The following is a 24,252-nucleotide window of genomic DNA, read 5'->3' on the forward strand; positions in this document are numbered from 1 at the left end:
AGGTTCAGAGGGGAATGTAACTTTGTCTAACATTCAGTGGTTGAGGGATGCAAGAAAGAATGTCTGATCAGTGTCAAACATCAGCTTCGCTGCAAAGAGAGGGCAGATGGAGAGGTGGCCTCTGCCTGGGGCAGCAGTGGGGACCAGCTTTTGCTCCATGTGGTGTTGTCCAGGACAGGCTGGAACTGGTGCCTGCCACTGATCCTGCCTGGCTGCACTCTGAGCCTCCCAGAAATGCAGCGTGGCGTTCACCACATCCTGCCACCTTGGCAGGGGCCCAGGATGAAACAGGGAATCCAAACCCTGTGAGTTGGACAATGCCAGTTATGCAATCGTCAAATTGTCCTCCTTGATGAGTTAATAAAAGGAAAACATGATTAAAATACGTGCCTTTCCTCTTGTCCTGCCTTCCCGCACGTGGAACAAGAGCTCTTTTCCACAGCACCAAGGAACACTACATTTCCACTTCACACACAGAAGTGACCACATACCGAATACGCATGGGTCACCCGTACCGTGAAAACATGGAAAAATTCTTTTATCTTCACGTATAAATACATTTTATTTATATTGTTTCAATTTTAAACAAAATTCCAGCAGTATTACTAAGGGTAAACTAAAACCTATTTCTAACCCAGAAGCAAAAATTTGTTTGTTTTTGTGACATTAACAGTACACACCAAAGTCCACTGTCACTGATGAGTCACATTTCGCTAACAGCTTGTGTCCAATATTTAAAATTTTTAAAAAGCATTGGGACTATTTTTTCTAGAAAAATTCAATTATTACTCCAGGCCACAAATATGCAACCAGTGCTGACTTCCTGTCTATGACTTTAATCCCATCAGCTCTGACTTAGAGTGCGATCAAATCCTGCCTGATCAAGTTTCACAATAGATCAGTCACCAGACTTCAGGGAGAATTCTGAAATTTCACCAGACATCCCAAGAGCTCCTAGCACGCTGTACACAGTGTGATGTTTCTTGTAATTTTAATTGGATCTGTGTAGAAATACTCTAGACTAGTTTTTAAATAAGCAAAGACATTAAGACAAGATGGGTTACATCATGCCAGCTTGCTCCTTTCTTCAAATTTTCTGCTGTTTTTCCAAAGATATTTAGAAAATCCCTCGAGGCTAATGCATGACATAACCATTCCAGAATCTTACCAACATCACCTCCAAGCTGTAGTCTTACTGCTCAGTTTCTTAGCTCATCTGCTGAACTCAAACAAAACCACATCTTTCTCATTATTTATACAACTCAAACACTTGGTGGCTGCGCTATGTGCAGTAAAATACAGTAAAGTTGTTTAGGAAGAACAGGTAATTGTTTCATTAGTGCTCTGCTTTGTCTTAGATAAATAAAATGAAACCTAACATTTCATGTACACAACAGTCCTTCCATAACGTGAACTGTGATATTGTGTAACTTCTTTTCACTACTTCATTTGAAGCAACAGGAATTACACCAACAATGAAATGCCGTGACACAAAATCCCACCACAATTTCCCATCAAAATGCTACAGCAAACATAGATGGTAAAATATCAGACTGGTAAAAGTCTACTACATTTTTAGATTTACTACAAATTTTGTCACTGATAACTTGATTTGGAGCACTGCCTGTGCAATTACACCAATGCACACACAAATGAAACCCTGTGTCACTGCCACATGCACAATTCCTGTATATTCCTGGCTACCACGAACATTGTTCAGTCTCCACAGGGGTGGGTTAAAGGAGATTTAATATGCTGCTGGCATTAAACACGGTATTCTGAGGACAGAAACACCAATAAAACAACTGCACTCTGCCAAGCACTGCTTCATGCCTGGGAAGCATCAACACAATCATATGGCAGAGGTCAGATAATTCTTCATGTTGAAGCACAGGTTCATGCCAGGTAGAACATATTCACTCTAGTCTATGATAGAATTTTGAAAACCTCTAGACAGGCTGAAAAATCCTCCAAAAAGTGTAATTTTTTACTCAAATTCCAAACTGAACCATAAACTGTTAATCTAAATTTTAACTAATCACTGCAAAGTTAGTCTAATAGTCTTATGTTCTGAACAGCATGTCAGTTTGTGTTTAGTATGAATAGTTTTATACCAAAATAAGTACTTTTGCCAAAGAATTGTATCTAATGGGACATACCAAAGGGGACCATCACTGAACCTGAGGATTAGATCTGGGAAAAACAAAATTCTTTTTCTATTATGCACTAACAGCTGGCTTTTGCAAGTTAACAGTCAGGTTACTTTAATTTTTAATTCAGGTCAGGAACATTAAAAAACTCATCATGCTTCTTCCATCCAGGGACTCACAGTTTCCTGAGTGTATTTTTAGAGTTAAATAGTCTAGGCTACTAATAAAAGATTTCAGAGAACTTTCTGTGAGAGAAATGGTGTGAGATCTTGGTACCCCTACCAAAAAATATGTGTGTATATGCAACTAAAATGTATTCTACATTCAGTACAGACTTTTGCTCTGCTTGATGGTGAAATCAAAACTTCAAGTTTATTTCAACACTCCTGATACTAGATTTTTTAGAAATCTCTTTTTACTGTCTTCTTTTTTTTTTTCCCCTACTTGATAAAACTTTACCAAGGTAGGAATCTAACAAAACTGCTGCAACACCCCAAAATACTCCCTGTACCTCTCAAGGTGAAGAGCTATGTGGACTCTGTTGGATATTTTTATAAGAAAAACTAAAAACCAGAAAATAAAAGAAAACAGAAGTTTCTTCAAAATGTAGAATGTATGCAGTAGTAAGAATAAAATAAGGAAGAGGGAAATTTCTACGGCTCATTAGGTCTTCCCTCAAGTTAAGTATTTGTGGCAGCAACAAATGTGAAACAACAATTCTGCTACTCAAGGACTCAAAACAGAGTAAACAGAGAAAGATAAACTTGGAACTAAAGACGAGAGAAGTCTATTTGCTGGGATCAAAAAATTTAACATCTCACCATGCTACCTTACATAAGAGAATGAAAATACTCTCTACTGCTTTCCCAAAAGCAGTTGTGGGGTATTATGTACAGCTGTGAAATAAAATCCATTTAAATAAAACTTTTTTACAGTTCAAATAATTAGAAGAGGAAAAAGCTCTGCCATTTTATGCTCCCTACATGTTGTTAAGCACTAGTTTAAATAAAAAAGTCAAGAAATCTACACAACTAACTTTGTCAAAATTGCTCTTGTGTTCAACAGATGATTCTGTTTTCTATGACTGGTAAAGTTCAACATTTTTTATTCTAAGAACAACATGACAGAATCTATTTCTAGTTTAAAAAAACCCCAGAAATTGATTAGAATGTATGATTTGAACTAAAAATGACTGACTTATTTCTCAGCTTTTTGTTGCGGAAATCTTGGGTTTCCATTCAGCTGAAACAAGAAACGTTCTGCATTTTACTTATGGCTACTCATTAATGCCTCATAAACAATCTGAAACGTGGAAGGTTGTATTTTTCAATTTCTATATTATTAATGTCTAGATAAGCTGTCACAGCAACTACTGTTTTGCAATATCACAGTGTACCAATTACCAACGACTAAACACTTCTTTCCCAAACTGGGTTGTATAACAACATTCACATTAAACAAAGTCTATTTAATATTGCAAGCAAGTCCACATTCTGAACTTATCTCCTCAGGTATGTACATCCTAAAAAGCAGGACTGGAGCTACCCAGAACTGGTGAAAACAGTACTGTATTGGGACACTGAAACAAATATAGTCATACTACAAGAGTTCTGCTTCTGAAAGAATTACTTACAAAACTTGCATTATTTGTGTTTTTGTATTTACTATCCCATTGTATTTTGCCACTATCAAACATTATGCACTTTCCCTCCCAAAAAGAAACCAAAACAAGAAACTGAAAACAAATATGTAGTTAAAACAACTGATTCATAATATTCTCCAAAATTAACAACTACACAGACTGAAAACTTGTACTTTTGGCCAAGTACTTTTATTGGCCAATTTTACTACAGTGACCATTGTATTATATTGGCCAGTATATGTTTAACATGCCAAATTAAACAAAGTAGTACTGCAATAAATAGTTTTTACAGAGTAACATCAGAAATTACTCTTTTCTATTATTTTAGTGACTAAATATAATTCAGTGATAATTCTGTAACCCATCATATACGCCTGCATTTAATTCTGGGTGTGTCTCATAATCATAATGATCCAACAGCAATAAATGCCATTCTGGAGTAATGTCCATACCAGTCTTTTTGATGATTTCCATTGACATCAATAAATTCTAGAATGAATCTTCCTATCCATCATGTATCTCCTGTCATCACTTTCTCCATTTTAATAAAGTGTGTGTGTAAAAAAATACAAAACAGCAGTGGTTTTCAATAGACACTTACCCTATAGAAGGCAGTCGTCAGGGGCAGCAATGCTGCAGCAATGCTGTATTCTTCTGAAGATGAACAATCCTGCAAGAAAAAACACAGAAGAAAATAAGCAAAACCTTTTTATGCACTATAATTTCATTCCTGTCTTATGGAGTCCCTCTGACATCCTTCTGACACACAACGTAATCTTCAATCATCTGATATCATGTAAGAATAACACGATTTATGAGTGGGTACATATATACATATATGTGTATCTCCTCATGATTTCTCTTAGACAGGCATTGCTGTGATTCTTCCCACTTTAGAAATTTATGAGCCAATTTCTCATTCATATGTCTGAAATACAATTTCACTGACACAGTTTACATATAATAAGGAAAGTTCTCCTCATCTAGGAAACAATGAAAAGGTAGCTTGCTTCCATTTGGGTCAACAGCAAACCTGACTAAAATGGAAGTGATGTGATGACCAAAGAATGCCCTTTCAAAACGTCTACATGAAGGAAGTGACATTTTTGCAATATGAAATAATCACCTCCACAGTCTCTACAAAAGTTTGGCACAAGGTTAACTTTAAAAGAAGATGAAAACCCATTCTCTTCAAGTGTTTGAATGCCTCATTCAACAGTCAAGTGTGTCATTCATGTCTCTCTAGGCAGAGAAGGGTATGCCAAAGTAAATCAACTAGTAATTGTGCTGATGAAAGTCATGATTTTATTACGGAAGTCTTTTAAAAGAAAGCAGAATTGGAATGTAACTTAATATTTAAAAAACAAACTACTTGAATTTTTATGACTATAAAAAAATAGAACAAAAAATACCCAAGAAAAGTTAAAAATTATACTTTCTAAGAAAGTGATCAGGTGGGTTCTTTTCATCAGCTCTTTTTGCCACCACTAAAGAACACAATAACGCGCATAGTTGTACTATACAAATGTATCACCATTGTGCCGCTGGATGATGGATGGACAACCAACATTTCCAGAGGAACAATTCATTTTAATATTTTTAACAACCCCTGTTACAGGGGGCACCCTGAAACTCAAACCACTCCTATTAACTGTAACAACTGACCAAGTGCCAAAATTGAAATATCTCAAGCGTTCCTCTGCCAGACTTTACAGTTATGCCTTCATCTCATATCAGAGTTCTCTAAAACAGAATAACTAGCAAAAACCTGGCAAGAGCCAATTGTGATAGCAGAAATATTAAATCTACATTACAAAAGCAATCATGTTAAGGATCATTAGGATGTTATTTGTATTCATCTCACTCTTTACTCTCAAATGGCTGCAGAGTGACCGTGGACTGCAGGTTTAGAACAACAGACCAAAGAACTCATCACAAGACTATTTTACTTCTCATCATTTTAAAGCTTATTTCAACCTTTGTGATTTTTCAGTAACAAATACTTCATCTTCTATTACTTTAATCCAGCTCACCTAAACAGAATACCAATGTCCATTACAGTTAAATACAGCAGCATTTAGAAAACTGCTTACATATATATTCTGAAAAGGCATACAACAAGTTCACAATTGTGAAGGTTCACTTCTGCCCAGAGTTACTGAGGGTTTCAAGTGTGTCTAACTCTGCACAAATGCATGAATGCTAACCATGCACGGACAAGAGTTTGGCAAGTGCTCACACTTCATAACACATCCCAGTCTGGTAGAGGAAAACAAACAAAAATGGACACTGAGAAACTCAATAAATGTTCCAATGATGCCTCTTAGTATTGTGATATGTATATAACAAACCCAAATTAGTTTGTAAGATCTCAGAGCATAAGGCTAAAGGACGCAGCCTCAGCTGCTTTTAATTTTCCATTTCTCCATTATTTCCTATTGTTATCCATATCCTTAATCCCCATTTGGAATTTAGCACATGTATTTTTAGTTTAATATATGATAAATATTCTTAGTACTTTTTCACTTAACAAGAACACTTCCCATTTAAAATTTGACTTTCCAATCTTTAGGAATATGCAACATCTTTCAAAGAAATACATATCTTATTTCTGTACATGATTATTTATAAGCAGGTATAAAATAATCCATCCTCATTTTCAGGTTACCTACTTAATCCCTTAGCTCAAATTATTTGAAAGAGTTCGGGCTTTTACCCAAAATATACATAAAAATATCTTTATAAAAACTGAGCAATGTATCTTCACCTAGAGAGCATTCAATACTCCAAGAGCTAACATATGTCTCAGAGATATATATCATCACCATATAAACAACACATTAGATTATTTTTCCATTCCTTCCTTCAAGTACAAAATTCTCCACATATTCTATGTCAGCAGTACATGGACTTGTAGTATGGAAGTATTATCTTTTTTTTTTTTTCTTCTCCAGTATATGAGAAGGCATATAAAGTGATCTCAGTTAGGAATAAATTATAACACTGTTGTTTTAAGATGAGTGGAACTAATTAACTGCTCACCTGCTTTGTAGCTGCAAGACAGAATGCCATAGGTAAAAGAGATGTTGCACTGAAATCTCAGCTTCTCAATTTTACAGACAAACCAAAGTACTGGAAATGTCATATATGTGTTGTAGGCAATTAATTTAGACTCCTGAAACAATGCAATCCAGCTGCCTTATATATAATGTCTTTACCAATTGTGAAAAATATCTCTTACTGCTGCTACAGAAGTAGACAAAAATCAAATACCATAAAATAATCAAAGCTGTTCCACCTAATTTGCACAAAATGAAGCTGAAACACATCTGGGGAACAAAAACTATTTTCAGCAAATTAATCATCAAAAAACCAAGGTCCTTTGACAGTGAAATACAGGCTTCCACCATGACATATGCAGAGTACTGCTTTGAATCCATGCCTAATTGAGTGAAAACCTGGCACATTGTTCTGGCCATACTGATCATATATCCAGACCGTTGCTGAACTCCGTAGCAGATTGGAAGATTTACAGGAATTCATGTACACTTAAAATAGCTTTGCTCCACTGAATTGACAAGTGAATAATAAAAGGAGAATATTTTTCCTTACATCACTTACTTTGACAACGCATGTGATTTACTTTTACATTCCAGTCAGTTTCAATATGCAGCAAAACTTTGGTGCTTCGATATTGCCATTAGAATGCAGAGCTGGGAGCTTGGAAGTTACAGATTCTGACTACTTGACTGGACACATGGGGCTGATATGGGGAAGCACTGATGGCTTTTGGAATCTGGTAGGTGGCTCAGGCTTCTGGTGCTGGAGGAGAGAGTCAAATCTGCACTCTTGACTTCAGACCAAGTACTGCGTGGAAGTCTTGCTAGCAAAACAAGGCATTGTACATCATCATGAAGCTGAGATGCCCTCTGCAGCGTGGTCCTAGTGATGAACAGCCAAAGTCACCCCAGGATCATTCCCTGATCTGCTACTGGACATGCAGGCCCAGGTTCAAGAAGGCCTTTAAGCCCCCTCTGATATCCCGCAAGAGCAAGTCCAAGCCAGTGAAGCACAGTGACAGTGCACAAAAATTACCTCTCTTCCTGCATTAAACAATAACTTACACTTAGGGATTTCTGCTTTCTTAGTGACATGATAAAAATCTAGAAGACATGTATGGAATAGCAAGATAACATTTCGGCTGGAATTTTCTTCTAAAATTCATCTTGATAGTCTCTCTCATTAACTGCTACCTGATACAGGATCTTCTTGTGTTAAAACCCATTCTGCTTTAGGCACTAAGCTTTTCAAACAGACACCACATTTTTAATAACCTCCAGAAATCCAAGTATGCCAAAAACTTGGGATCCAATTTTGCCTTACATTCAGGAGCACCACAAATACATGGAATACTCCTGATCTCACAGGCCTGACTATCACATGAAGTCACCACAGCATGCAGTGAATGCATCCAAACTAAAAAGCTGAACAGGGCAGCACTTGATCCATACCTTTTTGGCAGCACAGTAGGATGCATGCATGCTCTATTAAAAATACTGCTCAAGTAATGCTCAACACTGCACTGTCCCTCTTGAGAATAAGTGAAGTCAATTTTCAGGCATACCAAGAGCATTCATCACCCTGCAGGACTAAGCTCATAATGAATCCAGAAAAAAAGTGCCAGAAACTTTAGGGTCATATATGTTTTTAAGAACTGTTAAGTCAGCATGTGTAACTATGTGCAGAACATTGGCTACAAATTGCAGGTGAAACATTAGTTACAAATTCAACAGATGACTTCACTGGTGTCAGGATTTAATCCTAATCCTTACAGATATATTATGTGGGCAGGGTTTTACTGAACCACAGAATTTTTATTATTGATGCAGTTTATATTTTGGAAATATGAACTGTCAATCCTAATGCACAGGACTACTATTTTTGTCTAAAGCAGTAAGAGAATTCAACAGTTTAGAAAAACTGCTTTTTTTGCTAAAAGGAATAGGGATTAATCAGGTAGAACTGCAATGTTATTCGTAACTATAATATTAATGAGGTTTTTTTAAATTTTCATTAGATAAGCTGCATAAATTTTATTCATTTGTCTACAAATACAATATTAATGCAATTGAACAATTAAAAATGATAGTTTTGATCAAAGAAAACCTATTCTATGTTAACTGATGTTACCATCAATGTCCTTGATATCTAATCTTTGCAGAGTTAAAAATCCAAGTAAATAAACTGACAATTTCACAATATCTAATTATAGCTAATATAACTCTATGCTGTCTTGAAACAGCTGAAAAGACACAGACCTATCTGGAATTTCCAAAGTAACTTTTAAAAGTATTTAAACCACAAGTTTTAACCTCACAGATAAAGCCAACACCTAAAGCAAGAGTTAAAATTACAGAGTTTGTTGGAATAAATGCCAATATGTCAATAATCACTTATACTATCTTTACTAACATCACATAATTAACTCAACATGAAAGTTTAAAATCTTCTTATTGGAATCATAACCAAAATTGCTTTTTTCAGTGAAAATTAATGTGCATTTACTTTCTTGCTAACAGTCATATAGAGCTTTGCCTAGTGAAGTTAGGCAAATCAATGCTAGCTGATGCTCTGATTTTTAGTGAGATCAAGCTTTTCCCTTTTTTTTTGTTGACAAAGGTGAAATCAAACCTTATTGAAGCAGTTACAATTTTATTAAATGGAACTCTTCTGGGACCTGAGAAATAGGATGAAAAGCAGATATACTGAGAAGGTCCACAGAGCTGACTACCTGTTGTCTTTCTTATCTCTTAGCAGAATTACTAGAAGAAACTCAAAATTCGGAAGATACTGCCTTACATAATTCTCATTAGTTTTAAAACTTCTTGTTTTGCTAAGAATATATAGAGCTTTTCAAAATTATTATTTCACAAAAACCAACTCTTTCTTCATAAATGACCCTAACACATTCAATGTGTCACTCATTAACACAAGCTTTTAATTTAATTTTTGTTCTGCTTAAACACTGCTACAGGGATTCACAATTCATAAAACCAAGAAAAGTACACTCTTATTGTCTATGGTTTCCAGGTTTAACATTGATCAGAATCACTCTATGGGCTTTTGATGAGCAGCTTCTCACACTGCTACCTGGTCTGACAGCAATAATTGAACACAAAGTCCAGATCACAGACTTGACCTGAGCTCTGAAATTATGCCACATGTAAGAGTTTCCTTACCCTCTATGGCCATCATGCCACAGAGTGATGCCAGTGCAGAAGACAAAGGAACAGCACCCAACCCAGGAGAATCCTCACTGATTTGTTTTGACTTTGTGGTCTTTCTGCCTGATTAGAAGCCTTTGCAACGACCATTTAATTAAGGAACCTTTTCTATCAGCAACAGGATGTAAGGTATTGCAGAGCTGCCATTCCAGGCACGAGATCCAATTTTATTTTAGAGGTATTTTACTTCCTGAAGAACTTCATGTTTGTCTTCACCTGGCCCTGAATTCTCGTAAGTTTGCCTGCCCTTGAAGCACAGTGGTATAAGGAACAGAATTCAATCGATGCAGTTTAGATGCAATTACACAAACACATAGTCTTCTATGATCTTTAAGTTTCCTTTTGCTTTACTCCACACATTCACAAGCTAGCAAATGCAACAGATTTTCTCTATGCAGCTCCATCCTACTCCTGATCTCACAGCAAGTGAAAACAAGAAACAACATTTCACTCAAAGAAGAGCTGTCAAGCCCCCTCCACCCCCACTCTTTCTCAATAAATACATTTCCGTCTAGGCTTGAGTTTAGTCATTTCCTCCTCCTCGTTACAAATTATGTTTAGGAAATCAGGAACCTCAATTTTTATGTGCATAAATTACACATTTGTCACTGTATTTTTACTGTACCCCAAAAGCCTAAAAACATTTCACTTTTTTTGCAAGATACTGATAAAAACAAGAATGCCATCCCTCGCGTCTCAGCACATCTGAGTTTCTTTAACAGAAATGCCATGCATGTTTCTGAATACTGTCATGAGGCCCATGGCAATAAAGTTCAACATACTCAGGCTGTAATCTTCTCCCAAGGAAATGGTTGGGATGCCAAGATGCCTTTTGACTTTTATTTCACAGCAGGGCTTCATTCACAGTGACTCTGTCCAAACCTTAAACTACACCAGCTGTGATACAAGGTCCTGCACAGCAATTTGTAAAAAGTTTTGACAAACAACACTCAAATGATAGAATACACTGCAATTCATGACAAAAAAGTGATCAATATCCATTAACTGCTCAGTTGGAGGGGGTGATTAATTCCTAATATATCTATGAACTGCAGTGTACTCCTAGAGCCCTGGTAGACCAAAGCACTTCTGCAGCCACTGCAAAACATTAACACAGGAAACTCTGTAAACTGCTGTACAGTCAGCCTGTTTAATTAAGGAACAACAGAGAAATGCTTAAGACATTGGAAGAACTATTAAAATAGATGCCATATTACAGTATAGTCCAGTTACATATTAGCAAATCAGTTCACAAGTACACAGGACACATCCTTACTCACAGCAGCATCTCCTCTCCTAAATTATAAGCAAAGTCATAAACTTTCAAATATGTACAAATACATTCATCTTGCTTAACTTAATTTTACTGTTCTTCTCTGAGTTTCATGTGATTTTCCAGTTTCACATACTTTTAATAAAAATGCACCACATCATCAGTGCACATTCTATACAACTTTTACAACTTAACAGGAATGAACTCCTAAAAAAAAAATCAGATTTATATGGGTAAAAAATTAGGATTTCACTTTAGAAGAAAAACATTTGGATAGAAGTGGAATTTTACATCCATCTTCTGTCATGTAATGAGTTGACACTCAGTTCAAATCAGTTACCAAAAAATTTTGGGTCTAGTTCACTATGGAGAAACTGAGTAGTGTCTGATGAAATGTAACTTGGAAGTAGGGCTCACTGAAAATTTTCCACTGAATAGCACGTGATAGCAAAATAATTTTTTATTTATGCTAAAACTCCTCAATGACATCATCTTAGGAAAGAGAACTTCTAATTCCCAAAGTTTTCCCCTTGGGAGAATCAGTCTCTTACCAACTGATTTTCTGGGGAACCAGAAATAAAACCTTTGACAACAACTCAAAGAAGGCAAGGAACAGGTTGGGGGGAGCTACAGGCTGGACTGCAGGGAACAAGTCTTCATACAGAGCATTTTCAGACACAGGAAGAACACAAAAGTGATTTAGAACACAAAGCACCAGCTGACCAAGGAAACTGGATCATCTTCTTCAATGAAATAATGAGCTCTGTATCTGAGGAAAGAGCAGCCTGTCTTTTGCAGGCTCCTTTGGCACCCTTGTGGGCAAGCTGGGAGATAAAGTCTGGATGAAGGAGTGGAAAGCTGATTGCAGTGTTAGACTCAAGGCTTAGCAGGCAGGTGGCTCTGAATCATGTTTTTGGAGTCTGATACTGAGGTGAATGTTTTCACTGACAACCTGGAAAATGGAATGCAACGCATCTTCATCTCATTTCTGACTGACATCAAATTTGGGAGAGTGGTAAATACACTGGAGGGCAGGGCTGCTGCCAACTGGCATCACAGCCTGGCAGACACAGACTGAAAGAGCCTCCTGAACCTCACAAAGACAAAGTTCTGCACAAGGGACAGGGTAACTCCATGTGGAAACATAAACTGCATATGAACAGCACCAAGAGCCATGTGCTGTGCTATACATGTCAAACCATGTCAAAAATCCTAAAACGTTACTCTCACAAAGAGTTATAGCAGGGGCAAAAGAACAAAACAATTAGAAAGTTTATGGATCTGAACCAAGAGACTGAAACTATCAGGAGAGTGCACAACTGAAAGAATCCCAAAAAACCTAAATAGATACATACAGAAAAAACAGTGTGCTCAACCAGCACAGACAGAAATTATTGGCAAGAAAGCTGAAGTCAATTTTATATATCTATATCTACCCTATGTCCAACGCATCCATAGGGTTCTGGCAGGTGCTCCTGGGAACCCAAGCCCATGTTTGCATGGCTGTAGCCCTGCCTCTGGCAGATTTATTTTCCACAAGCTGCCGAAAGTGGGGTCTCTTTCAATATGTATTTGACATCTTGCTACAGGACAGCTTTTTTAAGCCAACCTTGATAGTATTGAAAAGCTTTGCTACAGTTTTGGCAGGGGCACCGGATAGTCTGTGTACAGCTGCACCAAAGGACAGCATGAACAATGACCAGCTGCTCCTGGAAGAAGTTTTCTTGGATCAGCTTTGTTGGTGCAGCTCCATTTCTGGATCCATGAAACAAGTGTCAGCTGCTGGAAGAGGATATTTCTGGGATGACCTGCAATGGCTGCAGAATTTCAAGGATGACAAGGGGCATTTTGCGGGTTTTTCTGAGGTAATTCTGATTATAAGGTTGTGAATCTTGCATTCATCCAGCAAGGGCTTTTCCATGCTCAGATGACGCGCTGCATTAGTTGTGCTGGTGAACTTGACAGGACCTAAAATCCCTTGCTGCCAACCCTGCTTCCAGACCTCTCTGTTACTTAATAGACTGGAATGTAAATCTCCTGTTACGTTTCAAAGAGCAGTTGCACTTTTAACAGCATTAATGGAAGCTGTTGTAGAAGTTGCTTAACCCAAAAATCAACCTTGTAACAACAACCAGAATTAGGCACACTGCACATAATGAAAAAACCATGTTACTAGAGCCATTATCAGAAATATCCCGCTTTTCAGGAGAAAAAAAATTCCAGCGATAAAGTCATTTAAAGGATAAACAGTTCATAGAAAAGAATACTTAAAGCAAATCTGGGCAACTGAAAGACATATGTTGTGCACGATTAAGTAGCATGATTTAGAGCAGTGTCCACCTTGATTAACACATCAAATCTGTGTGATCAAGGAAGAATGTTGCTACAAATCCTGAAAAGCCCAAGAGATTCAGAGATTTCAAGCCTACTTGATTTAGTAAAGTGCTCCCTCCGAGATAACATCTGTCAACAAAATATATATTCTAATACAAATATTTAAACTATGAAAAAACAAAACATAGAAAATAGAATATTTTTATTTAACTTCATGTTAGGTATTTTAGACACATTGTACTTTTCAGTGCATGGACAGCAACCACCTCTTTCACAGATACAGACTTTATTTGAAATCTTACATTTTTTGGCTGGTCAATAATAAAAGTATGATAAATGCACGGGAGAGGTAGGAACTGTTTCTTATGAAACATTTATTAAAAATAAATGTCTTGATTATTAATAAAATGTTTGCTTTTCTAAGAATCCAAGTGAAAACAAGCACAAAGCATTTTTTGTAAGAGATAAAGACAATGGAAGAAGCAGTAAACCAATTTTGAACTGGTAATTGTAGAACTACCCTCAGAATTCTTCACTCTTAAAGTTTGCTGAATTGATACTTCTCTCTGGGATTTTCAAATGGCTTCAGGAAGTAAGAAGGTTAGAATTCCATGAAGCAACTGTAACTTTGGTTGTAAAAGTAAAAAAGTAACCTCCCAAAACATACTAGTTGGTCATCTAGCTGAAGAGGCATGTTTGGATGTCCTTGAAAAAAATCCCTGTTCTCTGTAAAAACAGTTTGGCAGGGCAACCACAACCAGAGGAAAAACGACATCCTTGAGCTCGCTGTGTGGACCAAAGAAGCAGAAGTGTACTAGCACTGTCTTCCAGCAAAATTCTTTCTTTGATACAAACTCTAGGAAATCTTGGTATGATCCCTTTCTATCCCACAGCCTTCCAAATCACTGCTAGTAGCAGCATCCAGCTAACTAGCCACAGAGAAAGCCTCCTTTGCCAGCTTTTGGATCACCAGTTCATCCATTTTAAAACCCTGACAAATCTTCTCCTAGGCTATCTGATCTTCCTTCCAGAAGGTTTTGTTCCAAACACCTGTCTGTTTTGTTCTTATCTTATTGACATTTTAAGAAAAAATGCAGAAAGGATAGTTCTGCTATGTAATCACAGGAAATGGCAATGAGAAGTTTAATAAAACTTCTGTACCTTGGGGTACAGCAAAATACTAGTGAAGTTCTAAGTCCCAGCTATAGTCATACTGCTGAAATTCTTTCCTCACAATTCATGTTTGGAGGTTTCAGAAGGATGAGCCAGATTGCAATGGCTGGATGAAAAAGAACGGGCCATGAAAACAAAAACTTCAACAGAAGTTGAAGCATTAGCAATGGCTTTGGCATCCTAACACCAGCATGACTCCAATTCCAGAGAACACACCAGCAAATCACCAAATGAGTGCAGAACACAATTCTGAAGATCAACAGCTAATTTCTGGACAGCATGGCATTATTTAGTGTACATACTGAATGAAACACACTGTATCAGCAAGAACTATCAGCCATGTACAATAAAGGGGATGACTCAAATGATAAGTATTTCTTATTTGTGTCTCTTCGTAAGAAGAAGTATGAGTAGATATTCTGATGCATTTCACCATCTTCTCATTCCTTTTTTCTTATCTGCAGTTCTAAGTAGCAAAGAAATCCTCAAGCTTTCAGGAAGACCTTCACTATCAGAGTTGACGTGAATCCCACAGTATCCATTACCTTCTCTTTCAATACCATGCTAGTGCTGATGGCCACATTTTGTCCAAGTTCCTTATGCTGCTAAAATTCTGGATCTTGTTCTTTGCTGTTTTACAAGGACATTTTGGTTCAGTCCTGTGAGACATCCTTCCAGATGCTGCTAGTCAACAACTTACTAAAAATTTCAAATACTCTTACTTACCATCCTTCTCCTCCAAGATTCAAAAATCTTCTCCTATGCACAGAAACTAAAAGAATGAAGATCTGGGTTTTCTAAATTAATACACAGGGTGAGAGCTGGGTGCACAAGCATGATGCTACCGTGCCATCTGCTGGAGCCCACTTGTGGAACGAGACGTGACTGTGCTGATGCAGTCAAAATTCACCACTGCTTTAACAATAACACAGAGGTGCTACATACCTGGTTTTGATGAAAATCTCTAGAAAATACCTTATCATTAAATTGGTTGGAATAATTAACCATGGTTTGCTGGACTGATTTTGAAATAATCAGTTCTGATGCCTGTTGTTTTCATATGCAGGTTGTATCTTGAATTTGAAATTAGAATATTACAACCAGAATATTATAATGCAGACAAGGAAAAATATGAAGTTTCTACAGAAGAAGTGCTGAAAATCATGGCACCCTCATAATCCAAGTTGATTTTAAGTGTATTATTATTACCACCATTAGAGTAAGATGTAGAAAGATATTTCATTCCATACACCTGGAAGGGCTAGAGAATATTACATGCCAATTGTATGGAAGTTCGGTCTAACAAAGGATATGTATTCTCCAAAGGGATGTTTAATCAATTAACATTCCAAGTAAAGGTTTTATAAGGTGTTCATCTGACTAGAGGACTTAATCAAAATAAGTTGCTTTTGTCCTCAACAGTCAAATAATCTACATAGAAAATTGAATCAATTAGTTAATTTACAAGCATTGTGGGACTTTAGACTGTTAAAGATGCATTTCCAGTTCCAATTCCTAACTCTCAAGTGGAATTTTGGACTTAAGAGTTCAAGAACTGGAGGAGAGGTGGGAAAAGATGGTTGTGGGATTTGTTTGTTTTATCTATGGACATTAGGTAAAGTAATTTTTAAACACTTTGTTGGACCACTAGATACCAAAGCTCACCCCCCTGAGTGCATACAGGGAAGGAATTACTAAAAATAAAAGCATGTTTACATGGCATTTTCCATGCATCCTAACAGCCAATGAATTTAAGTCCTAATTCTGGGCTGTAATATTGAAAAATAATGTCAACAGCTGCAAGAATTTTTTACAACATATGTAGATTGTCAAATGTTCTTTTGTTTACACCTTTAAGTTATTAAAAAAAAGTTCTTAAGTTCCTGTTCCATAATGGCACACACTTTTAATGTAACAGTAGAGGTAGGTCTTTTACTGTGAAGCAATCTATCCTTATGCTTTTTTCCTTAAAAATCATTCTAAAATGTCACACAGTTCACTATTGTTTGTTTGTCATATTAGTGCATTTGTCAAAGTTTACACAAAATACTGACAAAACCCAGAACTGGCCTGTGTTTTATGGTATTTATCTCAGCATCACACTTCAGTTTTTGAATGCAAGCTGCCAAAATCTCAATTGTTTAAACCAAAGGTTATGCAAACATGACAGCAACCAAATTATTAGAAGACTTTGGATATTCCATCTTCTTTCTGCTTTAGAAATGACCATATGCAAAAAATAATGAGGCTCTTACAGCCACTCATTAGTAATTTTTATGCAAATTCCTGTAAAATCAAACACTTAGAAGCTTCATAAAAGTCCTTATAGAAACAACAAACCAGCTGTCTATATGTCATGTGTCTCCTGGTGGTCAAGGCAGCACACCTCTCTCTGCCTGGGCCTATCACTTGAAGGGTGAAGTGCTGGAGAAGGAAGATCAGAGACCACATTACAGAGGCACTCCTTTTCCTAAAAATACACATGTGCATGTGTGGCCACAGCAGTACAGTCACTGCAGGGTACAGCAAATCAGTACCATGCAGTATTCTGTCACTTACTGTACATGTAACATGGCAGAGCAGATGAAGTCCATGTACACATACCCAACAGTGGTATGTTGTACCACGTATCTAGAGGGAACTATGGACCTGTACTGTAATACACTTTATAAACATACATAATAGCTAAGATAAAACCAAAATTCCATGTGTCACTTCCTTAGTTTTATAGATATAAAACCTGTAAAAAGAGAAGTCATCGATTTCACATAGCTTATTATATTAGCAAAATGCCTATTCTTTCCAACATGAAAGACTTTTTGGTTCGGTTTGTTTTTTACTACCTTTCAACAGTCCACCTCTTTCCCAGCCAGGCTGAACAGCAGTATAACACAATTTCCAATCCAGACTCGTTTTATTTACAGCAGTGAGCAGCATACAAACACATGTCTGCTTTTCATCATGACGACCAAAAATATTCAGAACACAGAGTTATTAGGAACACTTGGCAACCACAAGGCCACAATTAACAGTAATGAACACTTCAGAGCAGGCAGAGCTTACCATGTCAACACTCCAAGGAGCTACATGGTTTCAGTAAGATACCTGCAGGTGAGCAAACACAGCAGAGCACATCCTGCACCACCAGCAAATGTGAGAGGGTTGAACAAAAGGCCAGCAACAAGGAGACATCCATGAAGAGTAAAGCCTGAGTAAAGCCTACTCCAGCTGCCCAACAGCTCAGAGACCCATCTGGGATGGGTGGGTTTGTACCACCCTCCCCATCCATGCCAGAGAACTGCTCAGGGAAACTTCCCTTTGAGCCCCAAAGCTCCTCCTCCAGCCAGAGGAGCTTTTGGGGCCACTGCTCACATGTAGTTCTGCTTATTCTTGTATTAAAACCAACATCCCGCTACCATTTGATATTTGTATAAAATATTAAGCAAAGACCCTTAAAACAAGGCTGAACCTGCTCTGGTAACTGCACAGAACTGTAACTAAGGCATAAACAATATCCCCACACCCTGCGGTCTACAAATCAAGTTGTATCTCTAGTGAGTTATACCAAGAGAAAGTAGGATGCTAGCACATTTTTATACCAGCAGTTTTGACCCCTTTTCATGGTAGCAGGAAGAGACCTGGAGCAAACCAGGGGATCCTCTGCTACTAGAGCCCTTCAGATGCATGGTGGAAACACACATTCATTCACACTCTGAACAGGCTGCTCTGACCAGAGCAGGACCTGGGGATTATTTTGACTTCTGCTTCCTACTGGGTTTATATTTAAGAGCATATATGTCTCTCTGTAGCAGACATGGATCTCTGGATCACCCCTGTGCTCATGCATGCACATGCACATGTTATACATCGAGGGGAGGAGGAAGTATGTGAACACCACATGTTTTGGTGAGAAGCCAGGAGGGAAGGGAGCGAATTTGAAGGCAGATGCAGGAATGGACAGCACACCATGGGACTCTCATTTCTGCTAATCCCTCTCTTTTCCTTTCCTTAAGTAACTGTCTTGTGCAATAGTTATGTGGGGTAGGTCCATGCAGAAGTCAAGATTAACAAAAGTAGGGTCTCGGAAGTCTGCAGGACAACAGCAATTTAGGAATTTCCCTGCCACATTCCTGAACCTCATTCCTGAACAGCACTGCTGGCACAGCCCCAGTGTGAAAAGCAGACATGGTTTTCCATTGCCTGGTCATCAAAAACCCATCCTTGCTAAAACCACAGAGGCAGTTTAGCACAGCTGGACACAACTCCCCTGGGGCATGGATACACATGCAGAACCAGCCAGACACCTCGCTGGGGACACCACTGTGCACACTCATGTCCCCAAGGACGCAACAAGGAATTACCTGGACATTGTCACCTACACAGGGAGAGTCCTGGCCCAAAGAATGGTTACTGCCATGCCAAAGGGGTCACCTCCCCTGACACCTGCAGTGTAGGCAATGCTGACTGGCCTCCCAGCAGGGGTAGGCAGTGCTGTGACAGCAGCACACACACACCTACTCCATGATACAGATACACACAGGCAGCCCTGCAAAGAAAGAAACTCTGTTTTCTGGGTTTCACAAAGAGATACCCTTGATTGGAATTTTCCAGGACTCTGTGGCTATCCTCTGACATGGGATGAGTACAATGAACAGTATGTTCCTCAGAGCAAAGAAAGGAAAAATGAAAACTGATCAACAATACAATCTTTTACAGTGTATTTCCTTTTTTTTTCTGGAGAAAGTATGCAAGTACTATCAGTTCAATATCAGTGCCACGATATTCTGGTACTGTGCAATCTCTTGGGAAAAAGACATTATCAGAAAGATTCAGGAATAGCAACTTCTTTTATTAGGTCCAGAATATTATAGGTGGACCCCTAAAAAGTCAGCAGGATGATAAAGCTGTTATTTCTACTTTTTTGGGAATCATGTATCAAAGAAATCAGATGATGTAATCTAAAAAACCCCTACCAAAATCATGTTCAGCACAATACAGAATTAAATAAGGAAGCTTGAAGCCAAAGCCTTAAACACTGGAATCTCCTTTTTTTTTTCCACTTAAACAATACCATGACTACACCTAACATGATGAGAAAGATCAAATCAAACTGGTAATAACTGATGAATTAATAGAATTAAGTGTGGCTCTGTTAAACTCCCAAGATTTCTCTTCATACCAGATTTTCTATGTTTTAAAATATCTTTTAATATTTTCAAATAGGGCTGTTTTTCAAACATGAATTCTGATATTCTGCTTCCAGGAATGCAAGTCAAACTGAGTAATAAAAGATAGGTCATGAAATAAAAGTCCAAAAGGAGAGAAATCTACTGTAACCCTCCAAAAGAAAGACGTTTAGCAACATAGTTTTCAACATAAAATATGAGAAATGCTAGTTCATGTAACCTTCATATTGCCAAGAATTTGAATCATATGACACACACTCCGAGCTGGTTTTCTCTCAGGAATAATAAAATCTTTCTTGTTATTGGACAGTATTTGCAAACCTCTGAATTCTGAAAACTCACGGATAGGTTTTTAAACTTTATCTTATTATAACATTATAACAGATTACAACACAAAAGTTATTGGCTTAAGAAAAATAAATTTAATATTATTTATAGAATGCCACTGTCTTTAATTTTGCTTATCAAAGTTTCTTTCACAACAGACTGCATAGTAAGTGCTATGAAGAGGCCCTTATTACACCAAAGCAATACAGAAGAATCCCAAGCAAAGTTCTAGAGGCAAAATAAATCAATATTATCTTCCATCTGCTTTTGGCCAACGTTGGAGAATAGATCATGGCCCAGATGTGGCTTTGTTGTAACCTAATACAGGTTACATTTTTAATTTTGTCTTGGTTGCTACTAAGATTTCCTACAGTTGTGTTTCATACTGTATACTACAAGTACACTTTTAGAATATCCAATCCAATCTATTTGAAAATAAAGATAAACATCTGGTTATTGCCACTTTGAAAAGCCACAGTGATCTATCAAAAACTACCTAAAGCTCTGAAACAATTACTAATTAGTCTACTATTATTCTCTTAGTTATAGTGGTACTACATGTGTCTATTCACACAGATGTGACATTGGAGCAGGTCCTAAACCCAGTATCAATGCCTGTGGAACTCTCAAATTAAATGACATCACAGGAAGACCTCACTCCTTTCCTGCAGCTAAAGACCAGAATTTTGGGAGTATTTACGTATTTATCAGTTTTATGCACATTTTTCCCATCTAACCACATTTAGCTTAAGAATCCAGATGTCTGGGGCAGATGTATTTTCCAATTTGACTCACATTTGCCAAACAAAAGCATTAATATGCAGTTAGGCAATATTACTGACCAACATCCTACAAATGCAGTGTTGTACCGCAACATCCTGGAGCTCTTCCTTTGAGATGAAAAGTTTTATCTGTTCCAGCTACCCAAGGAAGGTGTCCCACAGTCCTGCATTATCTGAAGAGAATCTTTTCCCAGAAATAATTGTTTTAAGGAAGATTCATTGCTACTGTTAAATATTTTATGCAAATTGTTTCTAGTATCTTTTTAATATGAAAATTGTTTCAGATTATCAAATACCATCCCCCCCCAGTGTCTTCAGGCCTCTTCTTGCTTTTTACCACCACTTTATCAAATTAGGTGCTACTTCATTTCAAAATACACTGTTCACTTGCTGCTGCCAGAAGAAAGTCAGAGAGACAACTGAAATTCTGGATAAATCATGATTGCAATAAATGAATGGAGAAGTATGCAAATTGAGCCACGATTTCTAAAGAAGTGTTAAAAATACAGTGTGTTGCTGAAAACATAGTTACATAGAAGTGTTTCCCTGCTAAAAAAAAAGGCTCTTCAGTTGCAAAAAAAAATTAGGTATTTTTTCTCTGAGATGTCAGCAAATGTCATTTATAGAAAATTAAAACAGAAAGTAAAACGTTTGAAATAGCAATTTATGTGTAACTGCAAATTTTTTTGAGGTAACCACAGCAGAGAAAAGCAAGCATAAATGAAAGTGTGTCTAGAACTATAATTTCACACTTTTATCTGTTTGGTATCTGTTTGAATGAACTGAATTGTCAATCAATATATCAAGCTTTCACAACACTGCAGATGTTTTTAACAGTAATTAAGTCATACAACATACAGAACAGAACACAGTGCTCCTGCTCCTCTATCAAAGGCATTAATCACTACTGTAAGACAGGCTGATTTAAATGTTTGCCACAGTACATGATTTATCAGGGAAAAAGTCTTACCCAGGGCATGACAATAAAGTTTTCAGCAAGTGGTCAGTGACAACTTCGAGCAGAGATAAAAGCAAGTAACTGGGGATTTAACTGCCCTCATCAGAAGATATCTGCTTTAATGAATGACCAGTACAATCCCCATGTAATTTTGATCTTCCTTACTACTAAAATCCATCAGAAATACTTCTCCCATTTCCATTTCAGCAGCAGTAATTGTCAATACTTCTCAAACACAGGAAAGCATGTTTTTAACATTTCAGTACTGACTTGCTGCACATTACCTTACTTTAACTGTATTTGTAAGGCCTCCTACACCCTACCACAGCTGCCAAATAAGACAGATTAGTATGAGACTCTAACACACTATTCCACAGATCATAGGCCTGTTAAAATTGGCAGGTTCTGCCTGTTACCAGTTGGAAGAAGAACATTTTGAAAGAATGCCTCTCTTGGACTGAGAGAACTCAAGCCAACAACCACCAGAGATGTGGCAAGCCCAAGTTTTGCCATCTCTACAGAAATGTGTAAAATACCACCCTCACTTCCTCCCCATTGCAAAATGGCTCGATCAGATACTTGGGGAAATACAGCCTATGTCATTGTTCACTAAAATAAAATAGCAATTCACTTGAAGCAATAGTAAGAATATTCTATTCCTCTTCCTTAATCTCTTCTCAAGTCCTGTGGTAGCAGAAAGATACGAGACCAGCAATAACATACATGGTGGGATTATTACAAGCATTTTGTTAACATACTGCTCTTCATGCACAAAATGAATATAGAGAAGCTCTGAAAAAGGATCTGACCTTTACTTTTATGGACTGCAGTAAAATGAGAGAATAGATTCTATTAAATGAAAAAACCTGACACTAAACAATCAGAAAAATCTTAACTAGCAATGGAGGGCTCTGCATTAGACTAGCAGAGTGCAGTCTTCCTGATTTTCTAACGCACAGCACTTCACAGCAAGACAAAGAATTCAGTCCAAAAGACACTTCGCAGAAATGGCCATCCTGCATCTCTTGAAATTCTTAGATTTTTGTGTCTTTTAACAGACACTGCTTAAATTACTTGGTCTTACGACCTGCAGCCAAGAGAATTCATGTGTCTACAGCAAAACGCTGACTTGCTGAGTTTGCAACAATTCACCATATCAGTTTGCAACAACTTGTTTCATCAACAGCAGAGGTTTAGTGGCTGGAGAGCATCAGATTTCCCACCTGGAGGAGTAGGTGAGACTGGTGTGTCCCAGGGCAAACCATGGGACTGGAGCTTGCTGCACACACGTCCCCATTCAGCCCAGTGTGTCCAGCAGGAAGCCAGGGCTCTGCCCACCCGGTCACCTCTGCCAGGGCATTCCCTTCCCTTCCTCTCAGCTGTTGCATCACCCTCTCTGTGCCTCCAGACACAGCAGGATTTCAGTTTGCATCTTGCAGAAGCCACTGGGAACATGCAGTAACATTAACAGAAAAATCTGGTGGTATTCTACAATTCCAGTTTCTACAGTTTTCTACAAAAAAGTTCCTACAATTCCAGTAGTTCAGTGAGTACTGCAACCTAACTCTCCCCAAAAACCCCATCAATAATTAATGCTGTATTTCCCTAAAGCTTGACTACATCTCCAGTTAAGACCACATTTCTTAAATTAGGTTTTTGTATCTTTTAACAGACACTGCTTAAATTACTTGGTCTGTGACCTGCAGCTAACAGAATTCATGTGTCTACAGCAAAATGCTGCCTCACTGAGTCCCCCTGCAGCAAGGGCAAACTTAAGTAAGTTCTTGATAATGTGCTTTTTTCTTGAATTGATATGGGGAAGCTCCGAAATGTCAAAATTTACACATTGTTTCAAATAACACACTTGAGCAAAGTGCACAGACAAATTGTAAATCATGTTTTTATCTCAATAAATAACTTCATCTGTCATAAAAGTAGATGTTAAAAATACTTGTTTCTAACTCACTGCCCAGTGTCAGGAGTTCAGATATTTTCATGCTGACCAAGCTTATTCCTAAGAAACGAAAACTTTCATTGCATATTTTCAAAGATATGAAAATATTCTTGGGGGAGACAGGAAGGGGAAGGCATAGAAACTGTGCCTCTTTATTTGATCTCTTTCCCCTGCCTGATTTGAGTTATA

At 37.6% G+C, this 24,252-nt stretch overlaps 1 protein-coding gene across 7 annotated transcripts in view; it reads right to left on the reverse strand.

Annotated features, from left to right (window-relative positions):
* Positions 1-24,252, reverse strand: part of SBF2 (SET binding factor 2) — a 235,314-nt gene that overhangs the window by 60,733 nt on the left and 150,329 nt on the right. For all 7 annotated transcript variants that reach the window (XM_048306571.1, XM_048306567.1, XM_048306573.1 and 4 more), the window contains one exon: positions 4,394-4,462. In XM_048306571.1, coding sequence (XP_048162528.1) covers positions 4,394-4,462 — 69 coding nt within the window. The remainder of the gene's footprint in view (positions 1-4,393; positions 4,463-24,252) is intronic.

The sequence above is a fragment of the Corvus hawaiiensis genome, chromosome 6 (assembly GCF_020740725.1).
Source record: "Corvus hawaiiensis isolate bCorHaw1 chromosome 6, bCorHaw1.pri.cur, whole genome shotgun sequence".
Lineage (NCBI taxonomy): Eukaryota > Metazoa > Chordata > Aves > Passeriformes > Corvidae > Corvus > Corvus hawaiiensis.